The sequence below is a fragment of the Bombyx mori genome, chromosome 13, assembly GCF_030269925.1.
Source record: "Bombyx mori chromosome 13, ASM3026992v2".
NCBI classification, from domain to species: Eukaryota; Metazoa; Arthropoda; class Insecta; order Lepidoptera; family Bombycidae; genus Bombyx; species Bombyx mori.
Window position 1 is genome coordinate 7446127 of NC_085119.1, and position 24432 is coordinate 7470558.

At 35.3% G+C, this 24432-nt stretch overlaps 1 protein-coding gene across 5 annotated transcripts; it reads left to right on the plus strand.

Annotated features, from left to right (window-relative positions):
- The first annotated feature begins 1788 nt into the window (after positions 1–1788).
- LOC101736935 (delta-sarcoglycan) lies at positions 1789–20547 on the plus strand. Of its 5 annotated transcripts, none has more exons than XM_062671773.1 (6): positions 1789–2103; positions 16665–16945; positions 17307–17496; positions 18113–18305; positions 19783–19906; positions 20127–20547. In XM_062671773.1, the coding sequence occupies exons 2-6, from the start codon at positions 16706–16708 to the stop codon at positions 20313–20315; spliced, it is 936 nt and encodes a 311-aa protein (XP_062527757.1). In that variant the 5' UTR covers positions 1789–2103; positions 16665–16705; the 3' UTR covers positions 20316–20547. The 5 variants fall into 5 exon arrangements, with proteins under 5 accessions (XP_062527757.1, XP_012547186.1, XP_012547185.1 ...); XM_012691732.4 differs by lacking the exon at positions 1789–2103 and adding an exon at positions 13987–15351; XM_012691731.4 differs by lacking the exon at positions 1789–2103 and adding an exon at positions 13987–14895.
- The last annotated feature ends 3885 nt before the right edge of the window (positions 20548–24432 follow it).

The following is a 24432-nucleotide window of genomic DNA, read 5'->3' on the forward strand; positions in this document are numbered from 1 at the left end:
GAATGTTATACAGCCACGAATCGCTATATCGCAACGTCAGCTCCCATAATAGCATGTAAGGCTAGTAGGTAAACCCCTCTAAATGTTTCACGGTTTAATCAAGCCCCTGCCATCAGGCAAGACAAATAGTTGGCTCATCTGCATCTATACGAGTCGGAACCGCAACCAACAAAGCATCGATACTTTACCTTAGGCAATATATTTTACGAAACGGGCTGAATTCAAAATAGTATGAATTTTATTCATATAATTATAGTAAGAGTACGGATGAGTATCTAAAGCCGGATTCAGTTCGAACACCGGCCGAACGGCCAGTACTCAATCGCGCTAATGGCGGGAACCGCAAGCGCAGTCCCGTGGGACATACTAACTAAATATGTAATGGTTATTCGGAACGGCTCGCTACACTTAGGCACCACTTCGCATTCACCGAATAAACTTACGCAAATGCCTTCGACCTTTTAAGACTATTCTTTTAAGGACTATGCCTAAATTGTACTTATAGATTACTTTGTACAAGAAAAATAAATCTTACTTAAAATTTCGATTCAATTCAAAAGAATTCATGAAAGTGTGAGTGCAGTAAAACACATTCAGAGCCTTATTTTCTCGTTCCGAAATTGCAGTAGGTTTAAGCGAGATTTCATTTGTATGGAAGCCGGCATAATCTGAAATAATACCGCAGCGGCGGCGTGGGCCTTCAAAGACGGCACTCGTCCGCGCAGCGGTTGCCGCCTGTAATGAGTTTTTTAAATACACAGCACATTCATACACCGTGTCGAGTTTCAGATTTAATGTACTGCAAGCACTGTTTATGAACTCTACTAAGGGTTCAAGAAAAATCCATGATTAAATCGAATGGAGTTCATTCGAAGCTTTTATATTCAAATGCTTTTTAACATCAAAAAGATGCACCCGTAGATTCTTTTAATATAGTTTAGAATATTAAATCCACTTAATCCGTCTTCATTACCAGAATATATCTACGCTCCCGGCGCGACGGTTTAGAATTGAGCGTATTATGGAGAATTTAAAGGGCGATGACAATTCAAATGTGAACAAGAAAAGTGTTCTAAAAATTAGATTATATTTTCTCTTTTTGATACAAAGGTCTCGCTTTTTTGAATAAAATGAACCCGTTACTAGAAGAGTTCTTGGGTAAATGAATAAAAGGTTCATCTGATTACGGGTGCTTTGTGTTTTTTCTGGGTGCTAATAAAATAAATTGTGGTCGCACATATGAGATCTTAAATATTACGTTTTGTTTATAGTTGGTGATGAAATTTAAAAAAAAATTAGCAACTACATAATGTGATCAAAAAAAGGAAATATCGTCTTCTCGCATTAAAACTGTATAATCTCAAAACTTACTAATTTTACAGGAGAGTGTTTTAAGGGTTTAACACGTGATATTTTTAATCTTAATTATCTTTATAATATTTATTTTTTATTTTTTACCAGTTACATTAGCTATCTATTAAAGTAAGCTATAATTATGTATTAATTTTGTTAATAGTAGTCAAAACATAGGTAAACTAAAAAAAAAACTAAAACTAAACTATGCTCTTTTAACAGTATTTATGAGAAAAATACTGGTGATATCAAATGATTCCGCATATTAACTCAATTTTAGAATATTTTAGGAAAATGTACACTTTTAATGCGAAAAGACGATATATATATATATAAGTGGGAAGATCGGTACTTTTTGGTTAATTCACACTGGCGCACTAGTTTTATTTTAAAAGAAGAAAATATATGACAGATATAAAAACTGACATGACGATGTTACGAATATATATATATGTAGTATTTTTTTGAAAGAATAAAATATTTTATTGTTAAACTAAATATTCACTACATTTCGCCAAACCATCCCATCCCACATATATATTTTTTAAAACAGTCTCAATCGTGTATTGAGTAATGGATGTCGCGTTCTTAAAAAACCCTATAATCATTACAGATCATAAGGATTGCGCAACATACGGCACAAGAAGTCTGCGTACCAACTGCTGAAGCGAACGGAAGGAAAATGTCGCTAATTACGCGCGCGCCCCGAGCAAAGCCCTTGCTCACATCCTCATGCAGGGAGCATTGTCGGTATGGAAGTATTTTACTACACGTCACATGACATAAATTTGCAGTTTATAAAAAACTTTTACTGTATGTTTTAAGGTAAAACGAAATGATTTACATTCCTAAAGCAATTTTTGGAATGAAGTTCCTTATGGGACGATGCGGAGGGGTATCCTAACCAGGAAAAAACGTCCGTAACGCAAATTTTTTATTATTTATGTATAGTCTTAGCATGATTCTTAGCACTTCGCCAATTGTGCGAAAAATATCGCGACGTGCACAGGAATCTGCATATGGTGTTCGTTGATCTGGAAAAAGCGTACGACCGAGTACCTAGAGCAGTTTTGTGGTGGGCATTGAATGAGAAAGGTATACCTGGTAAGTATGTGAGGTTAATCTGTGCCATGTACATTCGAGCCAGGACTTACGTACGAACCGCCGCAGGGAATTCCGACGAGTTCAATGTGGCGGTGGGATTACACCAAGGGTCTGCGCTAAGTCCCTATCTCTTCCTGCTGGTGATGGATGCCTTGACATCGGAGTTCCAGGAAGAGCCCCCTTAGTGTATGCCGTTTGCCGATGACATAGTGCTCGTCGGAGAAAACGGGATCGAGGTCCAAAATATACTGGAGAAATGGCGATGCAAGTTGGTGAGTGTTGGCCTGAAAATCAGCAGATCGAAAACCGAAAATCTGTTCTGTGATTTTGGCGGTCTCTCCAATTTTACACCCATTGCTCTCGACGGAGCACCCTTGCCAGTAAGTCAAGACTTCCGATACCTAGGGTCTGTTATCCAAAGCGACGGTGAACTGAATCGTATTATCAGGTACAGAATTGACGCAGGATGGATGAAATGGCAGTAGGTCACGGGCACATGTGACTCACACATTCCTCTTCCCCTAAAAGGCTTCCCTTTTCTTCTATCTTCTATCTTATAAGACCTTAATAAGGCCTGCCGTCTTGTATGGATCAGCTTGTTGGACCACTAAAGTGGCGGATGAAAGGCGATTGCATGCAGCAGAGATGCGATTGTTGCGATGGATGTGTGGAGTAACGAGAATGGATAGAATACGGAATGAATATTTTAGAGAAAGTCTGAAAGTGCCACCTGTGACAGAGAAGCTGAGAAGTGCGCGTTTGGGATGGTATGGACATGTGATGAGACGAAATGAAAATGAGGTTGGTAAGAAAATGTTAACTATGAATGCGGAAGGATATAGAGGAAGAGGTAGACCTAAGAAGAGATGGATGGATTTCGTGAAAGACGATATGGGTAAGAGGGGAGTGAGCGAAGAAATGGTATATGTTAGAAGAGTATGGAAGGAGAAAACATGTTGCACCGACCCCAGGTAACTGGGAAAAGGCAGGATAATGATGAATGATGAGTCTTAGCATGATGGCTATACAGTGTCTAATTTATAGTCTACGTGATGACGGTTATTATTATTATTCATATAAATAGCTGTTTCTTTGTATTTTTATCAATAAAAACATAATCAAAAATGTATACTCGAATAATTATTTTCTTTATACCTCGAATAGAACTTAAAATTAATATTTTTATAATAAGGAACTTCGTTCCTTCCTATCCGGTGACACTAGACATCTTTTTTTTTTTAATTACGTATTATTGTATGATTATTTACACTCCTTAGTGAGTATCACACAAATAAACATATCATTATTGTTGCCTAAATATTACATCAGTGTTTATTTAAGTACTGCCGATCGTAACTTTTTTCAGCAAAAACGAAGACAACATTGTATCGCTACCCTAAATTGGTGTTAAATGGCTTTTTGTTTGCGCATTCAATTCAAAAGTAATTTCTCTGTTAGGAAAACAAATTTTACATCCACGTCTTTTTTTACACCAGGGCAAAGTTTTTCAACGTATTCAGTTAATGGTTTATTTAATTTATCGTTAACCGTACAAATCTAAAGGCGCAGTAATTGATATAGGTAGCTATTTAATGTTATCGCATCCCAATGAATATAGATGACAGACTACTAATTCCAACCACGTTAAAAAATCTAAACGAAAAATATCTTTTATATACTATTTTTTAGCTTACAATGAATTTCCTTCTTCTTCTTGCCCTTATGACGCTATGTCGGGTCGGTGTTTTAAATAGGTATTTTGTTATATACAAAATGTATTGCATGTTTATTTGCTTTTAAACCGAATACCTTGATTCTATATGTTCTGATGCACATTTTTCCACTTTTTATTGTCTCTCTCTTTTTCTAATCTCTGATTTTTGTCGACTACGGGAAAACGATCGCACTAGTTTAGTGTAGGCCTTTTTTCGTAACGAAACAAACAAATAATGATTTCCTGCGTGTATAAAATTTAAAACTGAGATTTATGATTCGAAACTACAACTTAAATAATGTATGTCACTTAACATAAGAAATGAGTCTAGTAGATGTAGCGTATGCAGAATTCATCACATATGATGCTTGAGTAATAAAATTCGAGTAACATATCATGGTATTAAAGAGCCTATGAAGCCGCAAGGCGCTGCCGCGAGAAACCCATTCATAATATTGTAATAATGGTTTCCAGCAGCAGTTATTTCGTGCTTAAACGTTTTACTGCGGTCATTATCCGCCCGCTGAAAGGATATGCATGCAATAAATCTTCAAATGCTACCTATAGATGTACCACGGTTTACTTATCATAAGATCTACCCAACTTCCCGGTGCCTTTATCATCGCATAGGAAGTATTTAATTAAACTGCCACTGATTGTTCGTATCGTTATTCGATTTATTGTAGAAATATTATTCTGAAGTTCATTTTAGATTCAGGTAGCAATTTTAAATACGTAGGTATATCATTATGTTTCAATTTATGAAAAAGAAATGAATCAATCCCTTAGTTTATGTATTAGTACTGCACCTACATTTGATATCTCGATGTTGCAGATAAAGGGAACGCGCCTTTCGTTTAGCAATAAAGAGACCATTTAATCGAAGCTTATCTGCCCGGGGGCATTCATTAGATGATTGCGCGCCATTACCTACTACTAGAATCTTTTCGACTCACCCCACCCATTTTATTGTCGGAAATAAATTCTCCTACTGCAAATTGCATTGTCATACATAACGAAATTAATTTAATTTTCTTTGTATAACTAATAAACTGTACCATAGATTGCTTTTTATATCTATTAATTTTAAAATCTTACAAGTTTTAATCGTAGTTTTTTATATAGCCAAAGTGCTTTGACCACCATTTTAGAACAATATGCTACCTGATTATGAAAAAAAACATTAATGAAAAGAAATATACATTAATATAATTGGCAACAGTTTTAATCATTGGTTTTGTTGAAACAAATAGGTACATTAGCCTAAATTTTTATTATCTGTGTACGACTGGTATATCAGTGTTTAATGGGTTTTTTGGCGGGAACGCGAGAAGTGAAGTTGTGGGATTTGTTTTATTTTGTCTATTTAGTGTTTCTTCAAGTTTAAATGTGTAATAACGGTGGTTTATTAACTGTTTAATATCTGTGAAAGTGCACAAATGTGGGAAAATGAAACAAAGCCGCTGGACGTAACTTCTCGGGATCCTCCAAAAAGTCCACTGAAAAAATCTCAGTAAATGACCACCATTTTACTGAGATTATATTATGTTATTCCATATCATCTCTTGTAATTTCATCCCAGTTGATTAATGTCACAAATTAATCATCTTCATTTCATTTCACTCCATAATATCATTTTTCATAAAAATAAGAATATAAAATAACATAAGACATTACCTAAAGGTCTTAGTTATCAGGTCAAAAAATCACTTAAAAAAAGTCAATTTTTAATGATTTTATTATTATTATTTTATTGCCTAGATGTGTGGACGAGCTCACGGCCCACCTGGTGTTAAGTGGTTAATGGAACCCATAGACATCTACAACGTAAATGCGCCACACACCTTGAGATATAAGTTCTAAGGTCTCAGTATAGTTACAACGGCTGCCCCACCCTTCAAACCAAAACGCATTACTGCTTCACGGCAGAAATAGGCGGGGCGGTGGTACCTACCCGTGCGGACTCATAAGAGGTCCTACCACCAGTAATTACGCAAATTACAATTTTGCGGGTTTGATTTTTATTACACGATGTTATTCCTTCACCGTGGAAGTCAATCGTGAACAATTGTTAAGCACGTATTTTCATTAGAAAAATTGGTACCCGCCTGCGGGATTCGAACACCGTTGCATCGCTATATACGAATGCACCGGACGTCTTATCCTTTAGGCCACGACGACTTCATAACCTCAAAACGCTTTTCTAATTTTAAGCAGCGTCTTCACTTTCTATATGCCATTGTCAAAACAACTTATACAACAAGGGATAACATTTTCAATTAATTATTAATAATAATTACAGCGACTACTTAAAAAATATTGAAAAACAGTTGCTGAGGCAGGTCTGTGTTTTCTAAAAAAAATTATTTTTTGTCAATGATTTTTCCTACAATATTTCTTTAAAAATATCTCAGTGAATTGTTCAAATAATACGTGTCTTAGTTAACGCCTAATCTAATAATTAAATAAAGCTAATGAACCGTTCATTTGAAGTGTTACCCGTTATACTGATCCTAAATAAACACTTGAGAAAGAACATAACGGAAACTAACTTGTAGACGCTGAGATGAACAAACAAAGGGGTGAAATGAAGATCTTCGTAGCACCTGATTGCAACACATTTTCACAAAACCAAATGTTAGTCAAATAGTCGTGTTTTTACACCCAAACAATAAAAAAAAATAAAAAAAAGAGTAATGTTTCTGAAGTGAAACTTTTTAGGCGCGTTGAAACGACATTTTAACTCGCGACAGATTCGTTACGGCTAGAGAAAAAAGATACAATTTAGAACGAGCGAGAGTGAGAAAAGACAGAGCGTCTCGCGAACTACTCAATCTTGGAGAGAGAGAGAAAAAGCGAGTTAGGTCGTTTCTGTTATACACATTCTGTTTATGGGCGTCGGCCACTAGACGGCTTGTTATTAGTTTCTTATTGCTCCTGTAGATGGCAGTAACATATTAACTGTGTTATATTTTATTTTTAGGAATGAATTTAATGAAAGACTTAAAAAATATTTATATTTATTTTTCTGCATATAATTTAAATTACATAATGGTGAAGAGGTCGTTTCTCGTATACACTTTAAATAAATAAACATGCTATATAAATATAAATATAGATATTTAATATAATATTTAATACTCGTCTGCACAAGAGAAATTTGATTTAAGCATGAAAAAATAAGAAAACCCCAATACTACACACCGCAACAGAAGTTTCATTTCTTTCACATCCACCAAGTTGCAGGCGCATTTTTTTTTTTTAGTTTATGTACTTACATAAATATATTTGTGTGCATATCTAATCCTTTGGCAAGTTTTACAGCCCAAACTATATGACGGATTTCAACATTCAGGTATCCTTTGATTTGTCTTGGATTGAGATGTCTTTGGGAGTGATATAAGTAGTATTTTTTTAGATGCCCAAAATTTCTAAAGTCAATCATTTTAATGATATGTGTGATATAACATAAACTATTCATAAAAACCTATAAACATTTGAAGATTGAGAATAGTTAACTAAAATGCGAAAAATAAAATGTATAATATAGTGTGAATATAACTATAACTTAATTTACTGTAAAGGTATTGCAGGCTCCGACAAGCTAAGAAATAAAACAATTTATTTGTAATTCAGAGGTCCTAATCTCCGATTGTTTTATGTTACATTTAATAATTCATTTTATTTACCCTCACCTACAGTCACTGCGGGCTGAAAATTGGGTAATTAACATTAATTTCCCTCTATTACGCAGATAGCATAATCATATTTTATTACTATTTGTGTACTAACAGCGATATTTATTAGTGGCTGTCTTATGAGCCCACACGGGTTGTACCACCACCCTGCTTATTTCTGCCGTGAGCATTAAAGCATTTCCGTTAGAAGTGTGAGGCAACCGTTCTACCACAAAACTCTCAACTTAATACTCATGTCAACGTAGGTGGTGGCATTTACGTTGTTGATGTCTATGGTCTCCAGTAACCACTTAACACCAGGCAGACCGTGAGTTCGTTTCCCCACCTAAGTAATAAATAAAAACTATTAGATAAACATATCAGCTCTACTTTGTTACGGAACGTTTAGTGACTCACTACTTACATTGATTAAAACGTATATTCACTTCTAATTTATTTTTGTATACATTTATATATTTTAAACTAATGTGCTTCATGAAAGTTCATGCAAGGATAATGAAAACAATTTCTGCAGACCTACCACCAAAAATAATTGTAGGAATGCAAGCTTAAAATTTATTATCTAAATATCCTAACCCAGTCCTGATCTAGTTATTTTACATCGATACGACAGCTATTTCAAGTATAATGTTTGTGCTGATTTCTAGTAAAATATTACTATAAATTCCCAGATGAGTTTACAATAAGCAATTACCAATGGTTGTCCGACGAGCATCGCAACAAGAATGCCACCACCTCGAGACATGAATTCAAAGGCCCAATATTATACTTTAAAACGGTTTTAGCGCTCTTCAAATGATGGAACACGACTGTTCCGCAGTTAAATTCGATTGGATAGTGTCATCTACAAGTTGTTTTCGCAATACACCGAGTAGACCTTTTTTAATGATCGTTTCCAATATTAGTATGGTTGAACTGTTCATTTATATCGTTTATGTTTTTTGCGGTGTCTCCATTTAAATTATTTTTCCATCGTTTTCTGGATCTATAAAAGGCTCTCTTCCATCTGCCGGAAACGTGTTATGAGCTTCTTCGGACAGATCATGCGGTCTCCGAGACATTAATTAGAGAAGCTCGTAATTACGGGTCGCATAGAGGGCAAGCGCGCCGTGGGCAGTACACCAGCCTAATGGTCAGACCTAGTAAGAGAAGCACTTGGTCCATGCCAACCATGATCGAACACAGTGGAAGAACGTCATACGTGGTCGCGATCCTCAGTAGTGAGGGAACGATATAGAAGAGGAATGGATCTATTAAAGCCATTAAGTTTATTTTGTAGGTGTGTTGTTCAAACACGGTGCATGGCATGGAGCGAAGCGCGAATGCCGGCCGCGACCGCCGCGCGCCGGCAGGTGCCTCAAATTACCGCATTTGTTACACGTTTACGCGAAACTGTATCAATATTTCATGCGGATTTACACGAACCATCGCGAGGGCTTGCATTTTGTTATCGTTTAAATATCTGCCTAGTTTTTGATAGCGTTCACGTACAATAAAATGTGTTCGGGTCTTTCTGTACCGAAGAGCTAAATGTTTATTTTTTTAATACAACTCTGTGATTGAAGTACTGCTGTAGGTAATAATGAAGAGTTGCCATAACAGTTTTATTTATTTGACAGCTACACTTTTTATGCAGTCTAAGGAATTACATAACAGTCAACTAAAGGTGGTGTAGAGAAAATCATTGTGAATGTATTTGGTAAACAAATATAATATACACATACAAATATTATTATTTTTTAATACGTAGACAAAACGCATATATGTATGTACTCACAAAAATATACATACCTAACATTAGAAATGAATATAATCAGATCTTTAATATAATAACAGTAGCAACTTTACATTGATAAAAGAGAGTGATCAAAATAGAAAGGGAATAAGTAAGTAAAGAAGAGTAGATGAAAATGAGAGTAGATGACGAAGATGTATTCTTCTGAGTCGGTCTCTTCATTGCTGAAGGTTGTGTGTTAAAATGTTAATCACTCGATGCATTATACTTCCCCGCGTCCGGTCTTTCTAACCTCGGTTATTTGCTGGCGGGGGAGCGTTTTTACCAAATCAGACCAGCGGGTAGGTAAGTGTCCGCGTGATCTTCTCCCGTCAACCTAAACAACTATCACCAGCTTCTCTAAATTATCGGAATCTCTACGAACAATGTGAACGAAGTACGTGAGAATACACTGGAAGCATATAGCGGACAGGCTTGTGGTAGAGTATATAACAGCGAATTTTAGAATTCTCCAGAACGACTGGCCGTATTGTCACATTTACAGTATAGATGTTTTAAATTTACTTTAAAACTGTTGACCTATCAAATAATATTATTAACACGAAGTCACTGTGTTTGTTGTTTTCATTTTTAAGCCACTGAATCGAATTTGATGAAATATTTTAAACTCAGAAAGATTATATATATAAGATTATATTTGAAAGAATATAGGCTACCTTTCATCGCTCTGCCGAATACACCTCTCCCACCATCCGTTGCGAATACAATAATATAAATATAATAAATGAAAAATATAGCGTAGTTATGTCTTAAGAAAAGGTGGAGACATCCACCTTGGGATTTCAATTGGTTCCGATTACCACTTAACACCAAAGATCAGGAGGTCGTTGTCCTACTGTAAGACTCGAGTTCCAAAGCCAAGAAATAAATACACAGATTTCAATAGTTCACTTAATTCTGTATTGCTTTATTTGTAACTCCACTTGTACAATCTTTAGATATCTGCTCACTACTGAATACACTGGTTTCTGTCCTGTTTTTTCAGACTACCACCTTTTTTATTATGTCACGTCCCCACTACTGTAATTGCTCCCACCAACAGTATTGCTATTTGGCATTCCGAAAATTGCCTTAACATTAAAAAATTTAATTATTTTACAACAAACCTTACACTACATCTATGCAATAAAAAAATAAGTCGGTAATTATAAGATAACAAGAAAATATATAAACGAATCGTAGCATAAAAAAATTAATTTATTAAAATGTAAGTCAGAAGGTTTCATAACTGGAACAAGAAAGAGAATCCTCACAATGACAACTCACTTAAATGTGAACGCAAACTAGTTCCATAAGGACACAAGGCGTTGCAAAAGTTTTTCAATTTTCAAAGGACCACGGCATTAACCAAGTTATATAAGTTCGACAATGGCGGCTGTTCATTTCAGTGTCTTTAATTTCTAAATATTTAAATGTAATAATGCAATTAACGTATTAATTAGTTAAGTCAATAATATAAATTATTTAGATGATAAACTTCTTAATAATATGAATTAAATAATATTAACTTAATTTACTAAAATAGAAAGTAAAGAAAGTATCTATGCTCTCAAGCTGACTTCGTCAGGCCAGCAGTTCTAAAGGCAATGTCTCACTTAATTGTAAATTCCGCGTTAAAACAGTGTAAAATGACGTTACTCTTGTTTATTGAGTGCCGTTAACATACACATACGAGACAAAAGACTAATCACATTGAGTCTTCGAGTATCTAAAGCTACTTACTAGAATTAGAAATTAAGCACACACGCTATAGCACTATAATCAAGGTCACTGACCCAAATATAATTTTAACTTGAAACTCCATCCATCCCAGGCGGCTTATACTGTCCTACAGTCTGTATGAATTAAATTTTAACATCGGCAATGTCATATTTTGTCCACGGCTCTCAACTGACAAGACCTATACTTATCCACAGATTCGGTAGAATCTGGCGCCAAGTTCCGTTCAAAAATCCCGTTGTAAACGGAGCGCCAGACTGCCGACTGTGTTTACTGTAAGCAGAACGGTTTTTTGAGGTTGCGATAATATTCACTACAATTTCTTAAGTTTTAAGGTTCATAATAAATAATAAATTATTATTTTTTCAGAGAGTAGCTGTTTAAAAACAAAATAAGCGCTTGGTATAGAAAACAGTAAATCATTTAATAATCATTTCAGATAAAAATTTCAGTGTATTAATTCTTTTAAATTTAACGAACTTTTTTTTTAAAGAATGGAGTGGTATTATTCAAATTGATAATAGACACGTAGCCCGGCAGAGGGCACATTATGCAGCATCACGCGGGGATCACGGGGATTGTTTCCTAAAACAGGATCGGGCGAGAGCACTGCCTGAATTAAACCAAAATGAGACACATCACATTTAATACTAGCATTTTCTTCTCGAATCGTAGACATTATTGAAACAGCTTTGTGAATAAATCTTTTTTGAACACATCATTGCGTCATGGCAATACGTGTGGTACAATAGGTCACTCGTCATGGCTACTTAAAACTCACATACACCAATAAATAAGATATAATGAAGTCACCGTGGCCTAAAGGATAAGATATCCGGTGCATTCGTACCTTGCGATGCACCGGTGTTGGAATCCCGCTGGTTGTACCATTTTTTTAATGAAATACGTACTTAACATATAATGTTCACGGCGGACTTTCACGGTGAAAGAATTACATCGTGCAAAATCAAACCCGCAAAATTATAATTTTCGTAATTACTGGTAGTAAGAAGTATTGTGAGTCCGCACGGGTCAGTACCACAAACCTACCTATTTCTGCCGTGAAGCAGTAATGCGTTTCGGTTTGAAGGGTGGGGCAGCCGTTGTACTGTAAAAATTGAGACCTTAGAACTCATATCCCAAGGTGGGAGGCGGCATTTACGTTGTAGATGTCTATGAGCTCTGGTAACCACTTAACATCAGGTGAGCCGTGAGCTCGTCCACGCATCTAAGTAATAAGAAAAAGAAAAAAAAATAGGAAGTTAACATTTACGAAATTAGCTTACAATATAAATGAGTAGTAATAACAAATGCTCAAATAATCTATTATTTAGATTCCGTGACCCACTACTTTCCATTTTTTTTTTATTTAAATAAAATACACCTTTCATATTTTAAGAAATTTCCTACCTCTAAAAGAGTTAATAATATTACTATATCTAAATTTTATTTAAAAAAAAACATGACATGAGTATCAACATCGCCCATGTTATTAACAATGACAATTGAACCAGGCAACTAGCGGTGGACACTTGAAAATGCACTTCGAGTTAATTTCATTTACATTCAAGAATAACTGCGATCTTTCCATCTCACAAACGAGAGAAGAGCTAAATGTATTATAACTAAACTCTGTTTTAAATTTCCATATTAGCAATAATACAAATAAGAAAGTTGATATGTTGGTTTTTCATTCTTCAGTAGCATCTACCCCTCCTGGCTGAACATTTGCTCGCCTACTTATCCTGGTGAAACTGGAAAGGCCTTCGGGCCACCAGTAATCATTCAATCATAAAAAAAAAAAACTATCTAGATTATTGTCACTAGTGGTAGGACCTCTTGGGAGTCCGCACGGGTAGGTACCACCACCCCGCCTATTTCCGCCGTGAAGCAGTAATGCGTTTCGGTTCGAAGGGTGGGGTAGCCGTTGTAACTATACTGAGACCGTAGAACTTATATCTCGAGGTGGGTGGCGCATTTACGTTGTAGATATCTATGGGCTCCAGTAACCACTTAACAGCAGGTGGGCTGTGAGCTCGTCCACCTATTTAAGCAATAAAAAAAAAATAAAAAAAAATTGTATAGCTTATTGATTAAACAATAACGAAGGTACATCTATATCCATAAAAAATTACACATTATCAATTATTTTAGAATTAAAAATGTAAAAGATTCGAACTAAGCTTACTGTTTACCTACTTAATTTTCAGAACTGAACTCAATTTTTTTTTTATTAAATAACCAAACGTGTTTCCATCTGATTTTTTCACTAAGTATTACTCTTTCTATGTGATTTAAGCTCGCTTCCCTTAACCGTTTGGTTCTTAGATAAAAAACTGAAGCATTTTGCCTATAATTAAAATTTATATTCAAATTCAAAATATCATCAATCAATAAATTAACAAGGCCCCGAGACAATATATTCATATTCTACAAATAACCTATTTTTCTAAACGTAGTAAGGTTATAAGAATCAAAATGTATATTTATAGATAATCCATTATTAGTTGTCATAATTTCATACCACACTGTGCGTAGGTAGCTTAATTTTACTAAAACGTTACAGTGGTAGAAAGTCTGTAAAACGACTATTATATTTGATCTTTTGCGCTAAACTCCACACGATATCACGACACAAGTTTCCCAAAATCTCATTCTGCTGACCTTTTGCTGTAAGTTATCAAAAAAGTGCCTTCGTGGCCATCCCTCGGGGCTCACATTTATCAGTGCAATAACTTCCATGAAAACATACAGTGACATCCAATGTTATTTCATTGCTGTATCCAAAAGGCCCCGAATAGGAATACCATGAAATATTCTCGTTTACTAGTCCTTTACTGCGTTATGGACGCGTAAACTTTTACGGGGAACCCTAACACTATTTGTACAGTTTCTTTAAAGTATCTTCAAAGGCTTCTCCGAATTATTTAATACGAAGCATTCTCAAGAATATAATATGTATTTAAAAAATACAAAACCCGTATTCTAAATTTAATTGATGTACAACTAAAATTGAACCAAATCTTCTCTCTAATTTCTCAAAGTCGCATACCAAGGATATTATTATTCAGGTGAACCAGCAAGTCAGATCCTTTGTCAGGGTCGCGTCCGTTTTAATTATTTACGACTTTATATGAACGTGTCAGTTAATGACACGTTAACGTTAAATAGAATCCGTAATAGAGACGAGCCCAGCTGTATCCACAATGTTGCGGAATAATGTCCCGCGCGAGACAGGCGTCCGATTAAAAATGCAGAACTTCAAAACGAGATGGATTCGGCTCCGAGACCACCGGCGTCGCTCGCGCATACAGATCCCAGTTTTGTTGTGACGACGGAACGGCATACTCGTTCCCCCAAACACAGTTAAGTCTTAAATCCTGTGAATGGTTAAAGTCAGTGCTTAAAACAGGTAATTCGAACAAAAGTCAACGGAAAAAAAGTGATGATGTACCAAAAATAACTTACATAAAATTCAAAGACAGTCCACAAGATCGATCGGCGAACCGCAAGTACTAGACATTCATAAATACGACGAGCGTGAAAGAGAGAAGCTGCAATGTCGGTATTTTATTTACGTAGAAACTAAACGATATCCGTCCCGTTGCTATTTTCGCAGTATATCGTTTATTATGAGGGCCGTCGGCGGCGCGGCGCGGCTGAGGGCGGGCGACGGCCGAGAGTCACGCGGGCCACTCCACCGCCTGATATTATATTCTGGAGCACGTCGGCCGTTCCCTCAACTTCCCTCACCTCGCTTCGCGCCAGATATTTCGAGTGCTGCTTCCACCACCTATGCCTTTACCTAGTCTCAGTCACAGAGAACGCTCGATGCAACCGCCCGCATCGTTTTAATATATAAAGTTATCTCATTTAATTTTTATTAATTTCAAGTATAAAAGTGTTTTCAAATATATATTTTATTTATTATATTTCTACTTTACTTGATGATAATCTACATAAAACAGGTGTGAAAAATATAAATAAATGTAGTTATTGCAATCTTAGTTTCAATTGTATTACTAGATTCAACGTCACATTTCATTGAAATATTGAATTCCTATTTTTAGTGCACCTAACCCAATTCGATTTGTTTCCCAATAAGTACTAAGTTAGTTTTTAGAATAACCTCCCAGAGTTTAAAAAATCTAATTAAGGAAACATGTTTAAACTATCGAATACTATTTAAAAGCTTATTATTTAATTAGCACAAACCACTTGCTTGTTGACACACACGTATACAATAATTTTAAACGCGACGAAAGTAAAATTGATTACAGCACAGTAATACTGTATCTTTTCTAGTAGATTGTTGATTTATCTTATTGTATTCACTAGGTGAATAAGCTTACGACTCGTCCGTATGAAAATAATTGCTAATTTAAATAAAAAATGAGTGTCCATTTTTTGCTGATTTCACTGTTTTTTTTTTTATTAATAAAAGACGATACCCGAATCGAAAGGTATTTACGGAAGACTGGTATTATATTCATTAGTTGGCGCGCATTCGCTACGTTCATTAGCGCTACAGTGGTGCTTTAAAGTCAAGTTTTGTACAATATTTCGATTCAATTACAAGCCGACTAATTGAAAAATCGCAGTGCTTTCACATGACGATTTTTTTTTAAAATAAAAACATAATCTGCATTCGGCACTCGCGCTTTATTCAAATGTCGAAAGAAAGTTTATCTACGTACAACACTGATGAATTTTTCATATGACCATAAATATAAATGGTTAAGCTAGATTTAATTTATTGAAAAATCTTGCTTGGTCGTTTCTGTTATTTATCTAATCCAACCAACTAATCGCCAATTCAGAACGTCGACCTTTATGATAGATGTCTGAAAAATAAATTTACTATTGCAATACAAAAATAACCACCACTGAACTATATTGGACAAGTTTTATTTCATAATTTTTCTTTATCAATATTTATTATGATTAATTGTATAGGAAAAGGATGTTTCTACAGAAAATAATAACCACCAATAAAAGTCTGAAAGTTGAAGTTTAACATCATATAAAAAAGAGAAAATTTGATGTAACTGTACATAAGTACAGTGCGTACACGCACCCTTTTTTATGTCAACACAATACATATTTAATATTTATATTATACGAGACGACAAACGACACACTAAGATAACTCGCTTCATTATCAAATACATAAACCTATTATAATAAACCGATTAACCAAAACACACGCAGATGTCTTGAATTTAGATTATGGAGTGGCTATTAGAATCTAATTGACATTAGCTGTAATCCTTTGTTACAGAACCACAGCAAGTCCGTTAAACCAGGAAGAGGACACGAAACATGAGCGTAGCGGATACCAGTAATAATGCTATCCGAGGATGGGGTAGTACGCCAACAGGAAATGCTCCTACTGTAAACGTGGGCAATGAAAATCGAACAAACCACAAATGCCTCCCGGCAATATTCTTTAGAGGCTGGAGAAGGAACCTTCTTTATGGAATACTAATATTCCTCATGATTTTAGTATTTCTAAACATTGCATTAACTTTGTGGATCATAAGCGCATTGAAACTTAATATGGTAAGCGTTTATCTGATATCAACTTGTCACTTATTATTATTTAATATACCACATTTTACATTGTATTGATACAATTAAAAAACAAATACACGTGCCATTGACATGGTATTATAAAGAAATAATGCAATAAATTATATATTTATTTACTATGATGATCATGAAAATGGTCAAGCATATGAACCATCAAATTAAAGGAAAAAACACACAGACGAAAAACCCATTAACTATCCAATAAACGCTGCACAAATTAATAACATATATACTAATTTTAGAAATATTCGGATAGTTTTAGAAAATAAGAACTTTAAGTTAGAACAATAAAATGAATATGAGTTAATAAACTTAAAAAGTTACTTTACAGAATGGCATCGGTCCCATAAAAATTATGAACGGCGGGATTCAGCTCCAAGGTCAAACGTGGGTTGTGAACAATTTAGTTGCGTCGACAATATCAACACAACCCGCTCATCCTATCACGCTACACTCTCACCGCAACTTCACCGTACTCGTATCCGACCCTAAACATTCAGAACATTCCAAGTTGTTAATTAGTAAGTACAAAATTAACACTATTAATACTCGTTCATTAATTTATTACGTTATTGATTAGTTTTTATGATTTTGACAGGGAATCGAAATGATCCACTTTACTAAAATAGTCATGGAATTTTAGAATTGTTCCTGTCTCTCACTCAATTTTATTAACGGTGGTAGGACCTCTTGTGAGTCCGCACGGGTAGGTGCCACCACCCTGCCTATTTCCGCCGTGAAGCAGTAATGCGTTTCGGTTTGAAAAGTGTAACTATTGTAACTATACCGAGACCTTAGAACTTATATCTCAAGGTGGGTGGCTCATTTACGTTGAAGAGGTCTATGGGCTCCAGTAACCACTAAACACAGGTGGGCTGTGAGCTCGTTCACCCATCTAAGCAATAAAAAATAGTGGTTATATCTTCTAGGCACCTATCCTTAAAATTTTCAGTTATTTAAAAACTCTCATCAGTTCAGTAATACTTAGGTAGGTTGATTGGCAACCTGATAGGCACAAATCGACGTCGTTAATACGAGAAGATATTTCCATGTGATCCAATTCGTTCTTGCTAATTTATATTTCTTTTCTAGTCTCGTCTAGTCTAGGTCTAGTCAAATTTTAATTTTATGTTTTAGAGCGGGACAACATTGAATTTAGTGGTAAAATGTTTCACGTGCGTGATTCTCGCGGAGGTGACGTCTTTCGTGCTTCTAAAGAAGAAGTAAGAGTGTATGCTGACACATTTGCAGTGGACGGCATCGGTGGTTTAGTAGTAAAAACTGCACTTCAGGTGCCTCTTGTACGGGCCCCTCCTGGATCTGACTTACAGTACGTATTAAGTAGAAAGCATTTAGAAAATGCCCACTGAGTTTCTCGCGGGATCTTCTCAGTGGGTCGCGTTTCCGATCCAGTGTTAGATTCTGCGAAGCACTGCTCTTGCTAGGGCCAGTGCTAGCAACACTCCGGTTTGAGCTCCGTGAGCTCACCTACACGTTAGGGTGAAGCTGAAATAGCCCCTCAAGGCTATCAGCATAGGTAGGATAAAAAGTAGAAAATTCTTTATTATCATTCATGCTTAAACAAAACTGTGTTCATATTGAATATTGCTATCCTATATTAATTTTTAAAAATTAGTTCAGCAAAAAAATAATATTTTTGTTGTATAGACGAATTAAATTGCGTACAGCCCATTTGATGTTAAGTTACCGAAGCTCATAGACATCGCAACGCGAATGACGTCCTCATCTTCAAAGGCCTCAATTCTATAATTCAAGCTGTAATGTTTTCTAGTAGCAAGTAGAATATGTCCGATTAACAATATTTGCAAACAGAACTCATTTTGATTTCACTGTAGGAATATACAGAGGAATGATGCCTACACATGCGAACGTATGCCCTATCATCTATAATTACGAAAAATATAAATTTTACAAATTTTAATTTTAATACACGTCTGTATTCTTTCAATGGAGATATCATTCGTAAAAATGTATTAAATTACCTATTTCATTACACCTGGTGCCTGCTGCGGGAGTTGAACACCGACACATTCGCACTGCTTGATTCAATTTCGCTAGACATCTTAACGTTTAGGTCACGACGACTTTAGATTCTGTATCTTAAGGTATTTTGATCGTTTTCGTTCTATTACTCATTTACAAATGAAATAGATATAGGAATGAACAAAACAATTTATTTCATCTGTACTCTTGTGTTATATCACAATTACAAACTACTCCAAAAAAAAAGGTATTTGTGCCTGATTTCATCATCAGAGATCAAATACCTAAAGTCGCTAGAATTAGATCCAGTTTATTTCACCAAAATTTTGACATTTCTTAATTCCAAATAATGAAGATATATAATCATCGAAGATTACCATTGATAAAAAAGGGTGCGTGTACTTATGTACGCGCGTAAGAAGTTATACTTTATTTTTATTTTTTTATATTTAATAATTAATAATAAATATTTAACGTTAATAATTTAATAATATTTAGTATGAATTATATTAAATAATAATTTTGTCATTTATATAACTTAAAAATGACTGCTAATAACACTTTTTTTACGAGTGTACGAATGCGCGAAAGTTCACCTGCGGCTATATTCAGACTCGCCAACTTACGTCGGTCGTATTGTAATGAGCTATTTAGTGGGCAACTTCATTCTGTTAATTTTGTGTCACGGTGCGCGCCCATCGTAAAATTTCACTCTCATCAATTTTTCATAACGCGCCTAAAGAAGTATAACTTAAAAATTAACATGTATGATGTTACATATAAATAAACAAATTTTGTTCAAGATTGGAATCTTTGACGAGGGGGTTAGATTTGAGAGCGCCTCAGTCGATTTACTTCGAAAGCAGAGCCGGGAAAATTGATGTAACCTCGCACACTGATCTGAAACTCAACTCTATAGTAGGCGCTGTAAGTACGCAAAAACTATATATTAGATCAATCAGTTTTTATTTTAACTGTGAAAGTATAATTTATCTTAATTAAATTATACGATTTGCAAACCAATCAATGGAATAAATTATTCATAAAACATTTAACATTTATATCATAAGACCTCTAACAAGACGAAAAGACTAATCTTGTACTACATACCGCATTCATTACATAATATTACATTGTTCTATTTCAGATCAAAATTGATGCCCCAAATATTGTGATTACGAATTTGAAAGAAGCACATGTAACAGAAAAACCGCAAAGAGGTATAAGAAGTATGAAAGTTTATCAATTGTGCGCATGCGCAACTGGAAAACTATTCTTAGCAGCACCGGATGCGGTATGCGCTGCGAATGCTGACGACACCGAATTGTGCCGATGATAAACATAGAACTGTGATAAAACACAACAAAATCTAGTCAATTTAGTAAATAAACCCATCTTAAAAGATTAACTGAAATTATCGTTAACCAAAGCATGGATTACGTAGTCTTGAATAGATCGTAATGCACGCCCATAAAATTATAAGTGACCTTGAAATTGTTATCTATAAATAATAAATAAGAAATAACTGTACGTACTGAACTTTAAGTCAATAAAACTCGTTTGAAGCATCTGCTCTTAAGATGTTAATTTAGTTCCCTATGTGATTTATACGGAGTGTTACATGAGCGCTCTCAGCTCCTTTTACTATTACATCCAACTATCTAAAACCAATACTTTCGCCCATAGTACGTAACAAAAAATCACTTTCCATTGTCCACAATGTCCATTTGTCTCTGCAATAAACTACTTTGCCAATGCCCTTCTTCAAACTAAGTTTATAGAGAGCCTTCAGAGCTAATCAGGGGCTGTGCTGTACTGGCATTACTGATGTCCATAAGCGACACTAACCAACCTGAAGTTTCGCAGGTTCATTCACCTTCTAAAAAAATAAATTCAAAACCTGTCTCTACAAATTGCAGCAGTATAGACAACGATCGGATTAGTTTGTTTTATTTTACAACTTTTGAACTCATTTTACTGTCGTTTTCACCATGAATTTAGAATTTTCGTGAAGTTTTTTTTTTATTTATTGCTTAGATGGATGGACGAGCTCACAGCCCACTTGGTGTTTAGTGGTTACTGGAGCCCATAGATATCTACAACGTAAATGCGCCACCCACCTCGAGATATAAGTTCTAAGATCTCAGTATAGTTACAACGGCTACCCCACCCTTCGAACCGAAACGCATTACTGCTTCACGGCGGAAATAGGCGGGGTGGTGGTACCTACCCGTGCGGACTCCCAAGAGGTCCTACCACCAGTGATTACGCAAATTATAATTTTGCGGGTTTGATTTGACGTAGAACATGTTTGTGCGTACAACGCATAGTTCAGTCAAAACTACTTTAAGTATGTACCGAAAAACACTGAATTTTGTTTACGAAAACGCGCTGTTAAAATAAACAAGTACCTCTATTAACAAATGAATTTATTTACACCGCTGCGGGAAATCGTTGTCGGTTTCATTCCTACAGCTCAGCATGTATGACCAGCGGTTTCGATGTCGGATGTTGGTTTCGCCGCTCGTAATTACACCGCGTAGTCGTTAATTGAAATGACCGCGGTATCCCGGTTTTTCTACCGCCTGTCACTACTAATGAGAGCTCCGCTACGTTGGACACGTGTAGACTGTATCGATCGCCTTTAAAATCGCTTAAAACAACTTTAGAAGGTCTCAGTACGCTTAAAATAGAACCTAGAAGCTGCAAGCAGAAAGTTTAAATCACATTATAGGTGACGTTTTTGTTTTTGTTGTAAATTTTGCTGGGATTAGATTTTGAGTATTTTCGAAGGCTTAAGACATCCAAGCGGAAATATGTAATTCATTTTAATAAGTCCTATAATATCATATTGATGTCTTTGTGTTTCTACAATCACAAAGTCAGAAGTTAAGTAATCCACTTATACAGTAATAAAAGCAGATATTTTTTTTGTAGCCGTAACGGAAATGATGAATCAAACAACACAAAATATATACATACATACACTGCTAAAACTGTTCTTAAGTTTCGTCAGTTTCGAAGTCTAGTACCGAAAATAGAAAAAGAAATCTACAATTAGAATAAAAACATCGCCATACTGTATTATATTTGCTATTCCTAATATTATTGACACAATACGTTTCCGAAGAAAAGTAGATTCAATAACTCTCAAAGATACAACATTTTTATTTGTTTGTTTTATCCTCTGTGTGATGTAAAAGGAGAGCTGTGAACTGTTACATTTATTTCGCAGCACTTTTTTTGTTACGAGTCGATAAACATAGACGCTCGAAGTGTAAATATTTGAAGGTTTTTTGATTTCTTTTGTTTATGCTTTATCGGGCAAAGGGACAAATTGTGAAAATATTATCCCGCCAACTTAAAATTTATTTGATGCTAATCTTAAATGATTTTACTATAAATTCGTTCTAAGTTAAATAGTTTTTTTATGATAAGCAGTATTATTTGATGTTATTCAAAATATTTTGTAAAAATAGTGAACTTTAACAATGGACATTCTTTTAACTAACAACTGCAATAGTCAAGTTGATTCATAAAATATCAATTCTGTATATTGCAAAACTTTTAAGTCTCATTCGACTTACTTGTTGTTCGATTTGCCGCTAAGGGCACAACTTTCTTTATGGCCCTCCAGACGCCTTTAAAACACTGCCCTGAGACGTCCCAACCTACAATTTAATCCGATCAGTAGCAGTTACACAGTTCGAATAACAACGAACAGATAATAATGTTTTTTTATACATTCTAAGTATCATGTAACGTTGCGGATTATATTATATTAAAAAAAAAATTAATTTTTATAAGCTTAGCATACTGGGCGTCTTTTTATGTGTTTTTTTTGCAAATAAAATACGGATACCCTTTCGTAAAGTTCACGCCATAGAGAACTGTCTGTTAAAAAGTAATTCGTAGAACAACTCACGGGTGAGTTTTACTTGTTACTTAAAAAAAAACGAACTTAATTTAAAACTGAAATGATGAACTGAAGTTAAAATTCATTTATGTTTTCGTTCTCTCTCACTTATATATTTCCATAGCCCATAACATAAGATAAAAGCTTAGCTTAGGGCCGTTAATACAGGCACGTACTGGTGCATATATTCTTTCTCTTTTATTTGAATTATATTCGCGAAAATTGTAAGATAATTAACTCCACTATTGAATATAAAACAAAAGAAATAAGCTAGTGAAATAAATATAAAATTAGGTTTTTGTAAATAAAGATGGACCTTCAAAACTGTCCAGTAAGAGTTCAACGACTTGTCCACATTATGTAGATGAGGCCGCAGGTGCTCGTTATGTATCCCCACGCCGTGCTGCGCTGTATAAAAACTTCCGACTACAAAACGACCCTCACTCACTATTTCTAACTGATATCTGTTTTGTTTGCATACAGGAAAAATTGAATACGAATCACGGATGGCCGTTTCAAATAATGTAAACACCAAACACAGAACTGGAGTTTGTCCTTTGATAAATTCGTACTATACCTAGTCAGGTCATAAGTATTGTCACACAGTAAAAACTTTTCTTTTAGAATGCTGGCCACAAAAAAGTTTATTGAATTCAAATTTCGAATTGTTCATGAAAATAAAAAAGGTATACTTTTAGAATTTTACTCATTTTTAAATATGGAGTGGACGCTTAAAGAAGACCGTGTTGCAGTTATTGCGTCGCATCGTTGCGGTTACGCGCCAATTCAAATTTTTAACATACTGAAAAATTTTAATATAACCAAAAGATTCGTTTATCGTACCATCAAACGATATAATGAAGACTCTAGTGTAGATGACAGGTCAAGAAGTGGTCGCCCTCGGTCTGTTAGGACTCCAGCAGTGATAAAAGCTGTGAAGGCGCGAATTCAAAGAAATCCCAAACGTAAGTAGAAACTGTTGGCCCTTCAGATGGGGTTAAGCAGAACCACGGTGAAAAGGGTGTTAAATGAAGACTTAGGCTTCGGGCATATCGAAGAAAAACAGGACATCGTTTGAATGCTCGTCTAATGGACCTGAGACTGAAGAGATGCCGCGCTTTGTTGAAGCGGTACGCGGGAAAAAAATATCGGGAAATTCTTTTTTCGGATGAAAAAATTTTTACCGAAGGAGAGAGCTACAACAAACAAAATGATAAGATGTATGCACACAGTAGTGAAGAAGCGAGCAACCGTATTCCGCGTGTCCAACGAGGTCATTTTCCATCCTCGCTCATGGTATGGTTGGGAGTTTCTTATTGGGGCTTAACAGAGGTACATTTTTGTGAGAAAGGTGTAAAAACGAATGCAGTTGTGTATCAAAATACAGTCCTGACGAACCTTGTGGAACCTGTTTCTCATAGCATGTTCAATAACAGGCACTGGGTATTCCAACAAGATTCGGCGCCAGCTCATAGAGCGAAGAGCACACAAGACTGGCTGGCGGCGCGTGAAATCGACTTCATCCGGCACGAAGACT